Raw genomic sequence first — 11,260 nt, 5'->3', positions numbered from 1 at the left:
ACGCACGCCTTTAATCCCAGCACTCAGGAGGCAGAGGCAGGCAGATCACTGTGAATTTGAGGCCAGCCTGGTCTATAAAGAGAGTCCAGGACAGCCACGGCTACACAGAGAAACCCTGTTTTGAAAACAAAACAAAACAAAAACAAAAACAAAAAAAGGACAAGTAATTGTCCATGACTACTTCCTGCTGACATTTGGGGATCCAAAAGCTGGAATGCCAGTCAATTCTGGGAAGAGCAGGCTGCTAAGATCTACAGCACAATCTGGGACTAGAGACATGCAGGCCCAGTTGAAGCAGTTTGTGAGAGTGGACCAGGGCACCTGTGGGTACCCACTCCGGAGCTGTCCTGGATACAGGTTTTGAGGCAACACCTGGACTTGTAAGGATGCTATAACAGATATATATGTTAGGGCCAAAAGATAAAGTTAAGGAGTTTAGGGAGAAAGCATTTTTTTCTTGGGTATACATTTGAAACTTAGGCCCATGGTCTTGGTAGTTGAAGGAGGGCGAGGAGTCCCAGAACCAGGGAAAGAGGAATAGATTCCACCCTCAGGAATAGACAGGTTGGAAGGGAAACAGACTGTTGATTGACAGTACTTACCTCGGAGTCCTTTTAACCTGTGAGAGGTGGGTTTGAATGGATTCCCTGAATCTTACAAGAATCTTTTTAAGTTTACAAAAAAAGGTAAGTTTTATTTTATTTTATTTATTTATTTATTTTTGGTTTTTCAAGACAGGATTCTCTGTGTAGCCTTGGCTGTCCTGCACTCACTCTATAGATCTACCTGCCTCTGCTTCCAGAGTGCTGGGATTAGAAGTGTGTGCCACCACACCTGGCAAGATAAATTTTAGACATGGTAATATTATCCCTGTTTGTAGTCTGTACTGAAACTCACATCGTAGAGGAGGCAGAGACTCATGCTGCTGTGTCAGAGTAGAAGCTTAGGAAACAACTGAAAATCTTGAATTTGTGGCTATAATAGTGGATCTATAGTGGGATTTTTTGGTTTTTTGAGACAGGGTTTCTCTGGGTAGCCTTGGTTGTCCTGGACTCCCTTTGTAGACCAGGCTGGCCTTGAACTCACAGAGATCCACCTGCCTCTGCCTCCCAAGTGCTGGGAGATTAAAGGTGTGTGCTACCATGCCTGGCCCTTATAGTGGGATATTTTTACCTGAGTTAGACTAATAATTTATCATAACTCTGTTGATTAATATTAAAGCTCTGACTTTTGAAGTCTTAAACTTTACATCCTCCCCCCCACTCCAATTGTTTACCACCGTGATACACAGGTGGTTGGTTACTGGGAGTAATCACTATAAAGTGAATTCTTTGTTTGTTTGTTTGTTTGTTTGTTTGTTTGTTTTTTGAGACAGGGTTTCTCTGTGTAGCCTTGGCTGTCCTGGATTCGCTTTGTAGACCAGGCTGGCCTCGAACTCACAGTGATCCATCTGCCTCTGCCTCCCGAGTGCTGGGATTAAAGGCATGCGCCACCACACCTGGCATAAAGTGAGTTCTTTAAGATAAAGGAATAGTAAAGTTACTTTTTTCATTAGTCTACTTTTCATACCCATCAGAGACCTGAGAATGATAAATTCTAGCAGGAATTAGAATCCAAATGGCCCATGTGTCAGTTAAAACGACAGAGACTTATCCATTACCTAGACAGCCACCCCACCAGGCTCCTGTTGTTTCGATGGTTTCATGGGGGTCAGAGGTCCCAGGACAGCATCAGCTTTGGCTGCCAGGCCTGGAAAATCTGAGAGGCCTTCCTGTGGAGGAGGAGCTTTGTCTAGGCAAAGTGGAGCAGTCAACTTTCCAGTGTCCTGCTTGTCCACAGTTTGGGCAGGGTCCTAGCAGCAGGCAAAGTATTGGGGCAGTCTTGCCCAGTGGTTCGCATTACCACAATACAGGTGGCAGCATCACTGCCCCATCTATCTTCTTTGGACACCTTAGGGTTACCACTAGGAACTGGGGTCTCTGTCATAGTTTTTTTTAAAATTCAATATTTAAATGCCATATTCAGCAGATTTCTAAAGTGCCTGAGGACCAGCTATCTATCTAAGGTATATTTGAATGAATAGACAAATTTTGCTGATCCAACTATATTTCATCATTACAGGCCATTGTAGTTTTCTGTATGGCTTAATTTATCCAATCACCTACAGCTTAAAAGACAAAGAAGTTAGATTAACATTATTTTTAAAAATCTATAGCTTATATAGATTGGCATATTGACAGCTCTTAATTAAGATGGAGGTGAAACTGGATCTCTTTCCTGTAACACAGATGGCTGCCAGCCGTGTGCCTGCCCTTAATCAAGATGGTGGTGAAGCTATGACCTTACCTTCTTTGTTTTTGTTTGTGTTTTTTGAGATAGGGTCTCTGTGTAATAGCCCTAGCTGTCCTGCATTCATTTTGTAGACCAGGCTGGCCTTGAACTCACAGAGATCCACCCTGCCTCTGCCTCCTGAGTAGTGGGATTAAAGGCGTGTGCCACCCACACTCAGCCCATAGTTAAGTTATCCCATAGTTATATCCCAGAACATAATCAAGCCACATGGTTTAATATTATCTAAACACAGACTTTCAATTAGTAACCCCAGGTTATGACTTTTAAGTTAATCTTTTGTCATAAGTTTAATCAGCAGTTTGGTTCCAGCAGCCACTGTGGCAGGAATAGATGCATTGAGGCAAAGGAGGGGGAGAGGTGAAAGCGTGGTTCCCCTAAAACCTGGACTCAGGAAGGAATTTGGACCTAAGTTTTCCATGCAAGGTCTGAGACAAACCCATTTTGGGTTGAATGTCACAGTAGACACCCTGTGGTGGTCTCTGGCAATGGAGGTTTAGACCTGGTGGTGGCCATTTTCCAAAGACTCAGAGGGCAGCATTCTGCCTGTAAGCCTGGGGTTCACACATTTGGGGGGTGTGGGGTATCCACAGGTCAGACATCTCTGAATTGTAAGGCTCACCGGGGACAAAGACCTTCTTTGTTCTGGAACAGATAGGCTTGCCCTGGCCTGCCAGTTTGGCAGGGGATCCCAGGGGGCTTGAGACCTGGAAGAAGCACCCAGTACTCCAAGGCCGCTAGGAGATGGTTACAGAGTCCAAAATCAATCTTGTGAGACAGAAAGATAGAGGGAAAGGAGGGGCCTCACGTGGTGGGGTGGGGGGGGGGGGGCGGGGGGGTCAATGCCTCTGAGTCTGGGCCCCAGGTGATAGGTATTCTCCACCAACAAAATGAGCCAATTCAAGCCAAATTAAAATATAAATGCAGGTTTACTGGGGGCGGCTCTCAGGTGGGTTCACCAACCTCACAAGAAAGGGTCAGTGAAATCGCCATGCAGAGGGAGACAGAAAAGTCAGGGACAGAAAAAAAGCATACATGTAGAGAGAGAGGAGAGGGGAAAGAGAGGAGGAGAAGGAGGGAGGGAAGGAGGGAGGGAGAGACAGACAGACAGACAGACAGACAGACAGACAGACAGAGACAGAGACAGAGACAGAGAGAGACCAAGAGAGACCAAAGACCTCTGGGGAGAGGAAGGCCAGCCCCTGGGCTTGGGAGTTCAGGGTAGAGGGCAGGGTATGGCAGCCATGCTCTGTAACAGGTAGGGACTGAGGGATGCTGGGAGAACCTGGAAGCCAGATCTGCTTTGTTTAAATAGGCACCTCACCTGCTTGTCTAAATCACAACACACACACACACACACACACACACACACACACACACACACACACTCTTCTTCTTCTTCTTCTTCTTCTTCTTCTTCTTCTTCTTCTTCTTCTTCTTCTTCTTCTTCACAATTTTGAGACAGAGTCTCACATATGGTCTGAACCTCACACTTCCTGTGCCTCAGCCTCCTGAGCACCTAATTTTAGCTGCTAAGACCTAAATTTAGGTCTTTAATTTTAAAGACTTGACCCACCAAGTCCAATGCAAGGTGGCTTTTTGCTGATGTGGAGCAGGTATGTGGGGCAGGCACGATGAAAGGAGCGCACAACAGCATCTCAGAAACCTGGGACTAGAAAGTTCTGCCCCATTCAGGACATTCTTTTTGGGAGAGGGGTGGGGAGGCTGGTCTTATGAATTGTTGGGGTGTAGTGTCAACAGACTCATTAATCCTACTCTGCTAGGCTCTGTCCTTAATGCCTTGATGAAGCCAAACTTCTGTAACAGCAAGCTCCTGCCCTCAAGCATAGGTGACGTGGAAAGGAAAAACTAAGAAGGTAAAGGGTTAAAGTAAAGCTGTTTGTTTGTTTGTTTTAATGCCCAAATAAAATGTTTTGTTTGTTTGTTTGTTTGTTTGTTTGAGTTATCTTTTTTAAAAAATCATTTGTTCTGAAACAGAAAGGACAGATCCAGATCAGAAGTTGGGGAGGTAAAGAAGAAAGGGAAGGAGGCCTGGTAAAAAGAGACCCTGAAAAGTAACTTCCCCCAATTTCAGGACTTGGCCTTTAGTGAGGTCTTAGGTCCAAAGACACAACAGCAGAAGTGAACTGTCTGCACAGGTCACAGGGGCACTGTAGAGTGTGATTCATGGGTTTCCAAACAACTGTGATACAAAGGAGCCTTGGCCGTTCACCCTGCCCAACCTGAATCACTGCTTTCCACTTCAAGACTGCTGCCAACATTTGAGGTCAAGTCCCTAAATGATGAGAGCGAAGACAGTAGTTTCATAAGGAGATAAGGAAGGAGCTGACAGTACAGGCAGGTGAGGTCATTGTCACTACCAAGGCCAAGGCAGGGTCCCAGGGGATGGAAGAGTAGGGCTGATTATGAGTGGCGACATCCCAGGACAGAGTGCAGAAGATGAAACACAGATGCCTGGGTTGTTGGATGGGCTTTTGAAACCAAAGTCTCACCGAGTTTCATTGCTGTAACAGTAACTGCCATTTCAGCAATGCGGGTGCCAAGGACAGAAAGGACAAAGTCTAGCTGAGACCCGTTTTGCTGCTCGTCATGCATGTCCATGAACAAGCACAGAGCTGCCCTGATCACATGCTGCATTCCTCAGCACACCAAAGGACTCTCATATTTTGGTAACAGCATGCCACAGGTAAAGAAACTGAGGGCTCGGGGCCTGGAGAGATGGCTAGTGGTTAGAGCACTGTCTGCTCTTCTAGAGGAAGGACCTGAGTTCAATTCCAGCAACCACATGGTGGCTTACAACCATCTATAATGTGATATAATGCTCTCTTCTGGCATATGGGTGTACATGCAAATACTGCACTCATATACAAGAAATAAATAAAATCTTTAAAAAAAAGAAAGAAAGAAAGAAAAGAAAAAAACTGAGGGCTCAGAGAGGCGAAGTCACTACCTGAGACCACAAAACTGACCATTGCCGGTAACTTTCCTTGAAGGCTATCTCTGCATGGGCCATGCTTGCCCTATGAGGTGGCTGCTACAGTACAAACAGGAGGCATGTGCCTTTGAGCAGACAGTTCCTCCATCCTCCGAGTTCTGGGAATTACTTTTTCACCAGTCATGGAAAGGGTGAGAAAGAGGGGACAGGGCAGGGGTGGAGGGAGAAACAAGAGCTTTGGCAGTCATGGAATGACATGGAGTTCTCCCAGTTCCTGGCCTTGAGGGACTTCTGTCCTTTGCTTTTTTATCTCTAAAGATAGAGGTCACAGAGAGTCTTTACTTCTCTTGATTCTGCCTTGTCAGGGAGTCTCAGGAAGACCACCCTTCCTTCAAATTCACTCCCCCATTACCTCCCCTCCAGTTTCTCTACTGTCTTTTCCCCTCCCAACTTACTGCATTTTTTTGTTGTTTTTTTCAAAACAGGGTTTTTCTGTGTAGCCTTGGCTGTACTGGACTCACTTTTGCAGATCAGGCTGGCCTCAAACTCACAGCGATCCACCTGCCTCTGTCTCCCGAGTGCTGGGATTAAAGGTGTGTACCACCGTGCCTGGCCTTTTATTGCACATTTTAAAAATACTCTGAGTCCAGTTAGTGGGTGTGGGACCATTGACTGGAACATGGGTAGCCTTTCAGGGCCAAATGTCTGGATAAAACAGACTCTCCCTCCCTCAACAGCAATCAGTTACCAACTTCTCAGATAAGGGTGGGATTTCATATTCTCCCCCGACATCTGGGCTAGGATCATTTCACTATTATTAAATGGATTGTTGAAAGCCACTTCAAATTTATTGTGCTTACAAAGAAGAAGTAAGGGCCAAGACTAACACAGAGAGACCCTGTCTCAAAAAAGTAAACACATTAAAAGTAAAGTCAAAACTGGACATGATGGTCAATGCCTCTAATCCTAATAGTCAGAAGGCTGAGACAGGATGATTGTAAATTCAAGGTTAGACTGGGCCAACCTTTTCATATAAAACCCCATATCAAATCTAATAATAAATTGTCACTTGGAAGAATTTCTTTCTAGGTTCGCAGGGCCCCCAAAGGGTCTGGAGAGCTTTTCCTTGGAGCTGTCATAGAAATGGTGTGGCATGAAGCTCCTGGATGGAGAGAGTCCAGGGAGTGAGTCAGTGAGAGCCTGCCAGCGCACTTGCACATGATTTCTGCTTTCGGCTTCCCTCCCTCCCAGTGAGTCCTGTTGTTTAGGAATGAACCACACTGCTGGGTGACCACATCTCTTTTCTAGAAGCTGAATCATTAACTATCTTCTCAGAACACCCAGACTCCTTCTTCTCATGTCAGTGCTACCCCTGGTCCCTTCAGATCTTTGGGCCTTCAAAGATATTCCAGAAGTTGGGCATGGTGGCGCACGCCTTTAATCCCAGCACTCGGGAGGCAGAGGCAGGCAGATTGCTATGAGTTTGAGGCCAGCCTGGTCTGCAAAAGTGAGTCCAAGACAGCCAAGGCTACACAGAGAAACCCTGTTTCGAAAAACCAAAAAGGAAAAAAAAAAAAAACAGGATATATTCCAGATACCAAGGTTCCCCTAAGCAGCTTAGACTTTGCAAAGCTCGGCGCATGCAGGTGAATGGGCCTGGGGAATCCCAAGGGGAGGTCTGCTGGTATATTTTAGTGAGGAAACTCATGCCAGTTTTAAGAAAGTAATCCCAAGCCAGAACCAGGCGTAGTGGTGGCTGCAGCGCACACCTGTGAACCCATTGCTCTGGGAGGCAGAGGTGGGTGGATCTCTGTGAGTTCAAAGCCAGCCAAGTCTACAAAGAGAGCTCCAGGCAAACTAGGACTACACATAGAGAAATCCTGTCTGGGGTGGGGAAGAAAAAAAAATCCAAAAAACAAAACAAACAAACAACAACAACAACAACAAACCCACCCAAACCAGAACAAAAAAACCAACAACAAAAAAGAAAGTAATCCTTCCTTCCCACAGATATAATCAACTTCCCTAGGGGGGCAGCAGGGTGACGGGTAGGAGTGGAGAACTCTCATTCATTGGCTTTTTTTTTTTTTTTTTTTTGGACAGGAGAGGGCTTAGAGGAGGAGCAGAAGTAGAGGCAAATATCCATCCCAAAGCAAAAGCTGGGCTGTACCCAGTGCCTGTTGTGCAGGAGCTAATGGAAAACAGCTTGCTGGAGGGTGGGGAACAGAATACAGGAACTGCTGGGGTAGGACGGTTGAAGAGGGGGCCGGGAGAGGCTGGCTGATTGAGACCAGCTGTTGCTCTGCAAGCTCAGAGATCTTTGGACTCTGCCCGAGGGCACAGGCTCACACCCTACTCCAAGCCACAAGAAAGCAGTGCAGGTTGCTTATAGGCAGCCTCAGGCTCCTCTGCCCACCGTGGCTTCCCAGACTCCTCTGAAACAAAAGATTAGAGAAGGATCCTCGTTCTAGGAGCAAGACACAGCCATCAACCTTGTGTGTGCCTGCCCAGGAAAGGCCAGGAGGAAGAGGCCACCAAACAACCTAGTCCTCTCCCCAGTCCCTTGATCTGCTCATCGCCAGCATCTGGAGACGCAATGGCCCAAGCCTGCTGGCACTGCTGCCTCTGGCTTGTTCTCCTCTGTGGTATGTTGCACCCCAGCCTCTCCTGGCAGGCACCTCTGATCTTTCTCTCCAGGCTCAGAAAAGTTTGGAGTAAGGTCTAGGACCTAGGTTATCTCTTTTTGTCTTTGTCACCTTGTTTTGCAGAAAAGCCCCCCCCTCCCACGCGAGACCTTCATGACTGGGATCGAATCTAGTTTGGCCCCTTTCCATCCGTTGACAAAACTATTGCATCACTTGTTAGGTTGCCGGCTTTTTAAAGATGATTCCAGGAAGGGCCTTGCGGGAAGGGAGCCAGGTGGGGCACACACACAACACAGTCACCTAGACTTGTAGAACCAGTGAGGACTGGAGGACCTGCTGCCAAGAAAGTAACTAAGAGGCATCCTTGAGGGTAGAAGGGTGGAGATTCTTGCTAAGCTAACTTAGCAGGACTCTAGCAGAAGGCAGGCCAGGGTGATGAGGTACCACAGGTAGGGGGATAAGGAATCTGACCCACTCTTGAAGGCGATCAGATATTGAAGGGTGGAGGTTTTCTCTAAATGGACTTAGAGGCATTCTTGCTATGACAATAAAAACAGGGCAAGTACAAAAGGTCTATCTTGCTGGGCGTGATGGCGCACGCCTTTAATCTCAGCACTCTCGGGAGGCAGAGGCAGGCAGAGTTCGAGGCTGGTCTGGTCTACAAAGTGAATCCAGGAAAGCTAAGGGTCACAGAGAAACTCTCTCTCCAAAAACAAAACAAAAGGTCAATCTCTTTTCTAAGAGATCAAGGGGAGAGTGTTATGGCACCTCTGTGGTGCCCTGTTTGTTTCCAACTAGGTAGTCAGTTCAGCTTCCCACCCCTATCCCTGGTCCTGGGGAAACCTCTTCGTTCTCTGGCAGCAGGACCTCCTCATTATTAATTCAGCATCCAGTTCTCTTCATGGACCACCCCTGTGCCCAAGAACACACAGAGGGATAGACGCTGGTGTTCAGAGGAATTTGGGTTGGCTAGGTTCCACTTTCTAGGTTGGCATCTCCCTCCCCCCCCCTTCTTTGTTTTTTGAGACAGGGTTTCTCTGTGTAGCCTTGGCTGTCCTGGACTCACTTTGCAGACCAGGCTGGCCTCGAACTCACAGCGATCCGCCTGCTTCTGCCTCCCAAGTGCTGGAATTAAAGGCATGCACCACCACCGCCTGCCTGATTTTTACATTTTTAAGTATGCAAATACTTTACCGCTGAGCCCCACTGACAATGCCACCCTCTGTACTCTCCTTAGATGGTCTGGGTTCAAATCTCCAGCTAACCACTGATTCACTGTGGCAAAATCATGAAACTTACAAGAACCTTGGCTTTTTCCATAATTTCCCTTTCTCACAGGGTTGTCACAAATGTCAGAGGAGATACAGTTGTAGCTAATTGACAGTGGGACTGCATTCTGGGAAATATACCATTAGGCATTTTTTTCCCTACACAACAACATGGAATGTACTGAAAACGCCTCAGGTGGCTATTGTTGTAATATATAAATATAGAGATGCCCCAAAAAGATCTAGTACAAAGAGGTTTATTGTATGAAGGGAAGGGGAGAGAGGGAGAGAAGTTAATAGTCTGAGTGAGCCATGAAGAGAGAGAGAGAGAGAGAGAGAGAGAGAGAGAGAGAGAGAGAGAGAGAGAGAGAGAGAGAGAACAGCTGGGAGAGAGTGAGAGAGAAGGGGGAGGGGGCACCCCAGACACAGAGAAGAGGAGAGAAATTGATGGCATAGAGAAATCTCAGTGATGGGCCAGTCCTTTATGTCTGGTGCACACCTGGCTATGGCAGGTGATGACATCAGAGGTTGCTATGCAACCTAGAAGAGGGCTACTTGGATTGGCTTGTGAACTAACAGCTATATTATTAGACTATATAACAATATGGGGTCATTGTTATATATGCAGCCCTTAGTTGACCTCAATAGTGTCATGTGGCACATGACTATGCAGAAGTTACATTGCTGAACTTTGTTCTGTATTATCTTTTTGCAACAGGCTCCAAACTTGAAAGACAGCCAAAGATAACCTTGCATTCTTGCCTTTTCCTCTCAGCATTGGTAACACAGATATACAGTGCTATGCTCAGCCGTACATTACTGAACTCCAGATCTGGCACACAGTAGGAGCCCTTTAAATGTTAGTCACCTTTTCCCACTAAGTGATGATCTTGGACTAGAATTGCCCATTTTGTATTTAATTGAAGCCTAGAATAGTAAGCAGAGACTTGGACTATAAGAAAGGGTACAAGTAATCTTTAAATTTAAATACATCACACACACACACACACACACACACACACACACACACACACACACACACCCCTAGGCCATTTCAAAGAAAATCTGATTTAAATTTTTATTTAATTAATTAATTAATTTATTTATTTTTACTTTTTGGTTTTTCAAGAAAGGGTCTCTCTGTGTTAGCCTTGGCTATCCTGGACTCACTTTGTAGACCAGGCTGGCCTCAAACTCACAGTGATCTGCCTGCCTCTGCCTCCTGAGTGCTGGGATTAAAGGTGTGTGGCATCACGCTCGGCTTAATCTTAATTTATACCATTTTTCACTTTACGAGGCCCTACAAAGACACAATTAGATTAAAAGTCAGAAAATGTGATGAACACTTAAAACCCATCCAGATGTGGCAATCACTTGTCAATGAGTGGGACCCTGGGTGACACCCAGTTCAGCCATGAAATGTGTTATCTTTAGTCTCAAATAGAGTTGGCCAGCATGGTGTGTTTTAAAGAATACAGGTCCTGCAAGCTAAGGGAAGATGTCCCCTCACTTTGTGAGAGCGCTCTGGTCCCCAAATAACCCTAGGTTTGCCCCCCCCCCCATTTCCTAGCATGTGTCTGGAGTTACCCAAAGCCTGGGTACCTTGGAAGAGAAGATGTGAGAAACTGTTCAACCAATCCACCGGTGAGTGAGGCTTTGGCCCAATCCCCACATGCCCTCCCCCCCCCATCATTTTCTCCCTTCCCTATTATCCCAACTGCTAGCCTTTCTCCTGCAGGTGGTCTGCTTTCTTCACTCTGGGGCCCCTGGTTCTTATTAAAATCCAGCAGCAGCCGCTGGGTATCTGACATACCCACTATGGGTGCTGTACTCCTCAGCTGCACTCATTTCCACAGCTTGTTGGCTTCTGCCCTGGCCTGGGGCCTGGGAACCTTCCAGGGGGAGGGAGAGGGAGAAGGTAGGGAAAGAGATCATTGCTAGCTGGCCTTTGACTGAGGCTAGGCAGAGGAAGGAAGGAAATGGAAGGAATGAAAGGAGAAGTTCTAGAGCAATACTTCTTAACCTGTTGGTTGCAACCGTTG

The 11,260-nt window shown here is 46.5% G+C and overlaps 1 protein-coding gene across 2 annotated transcripts in view; it reads left to right on the top strand.

The window, feature by feature from the left end:
• Positions 1-7,530: 7,530 nt before the first annotated feature.
• The window catches only part of XPNPEP2 (X-prolyl aminopeptidase 2), a 28,364-nt gene continuing 24,634 nt past the window's right edge, over positions 7,531-11,260 (top strand). The window contains exons 1-2 of one of the 2 annotated variants that reach the window (XM_084790727.1): positions 7,531-7,950; positions 10,789-10,862. In XM_084790727.1, coding sequence (XP_084646853.1) covers positions 7,902-7,950; positions 10,789-10,862 — 123 coding nt within the window. In that variant the 5' untranslated portion in view covers positions 7,531-7,901. The remainder of the gene's footprint in view (positions 7,951-10,788; positions 10,863-11,260) is intronic. The other variant, XM_084790728.1, reaches the window with a different exon arrangement.

The sequence above is a fragment of the Acomys minous genome (genome assembly GCF_964271855.1).
Source record: "Acomys minous genome assembly, chromosome: 7".
NCBI lineage: Eukaryota > Metazoa > Chordata > Mammalia > Rodentia > Muridae > Acomys > Acomys minous.
The sequence above is the reverse complement of the archived record's forward strand: the minus strand, read 5'-3'. Positions and strand labels throughout refer to the sequence as shown.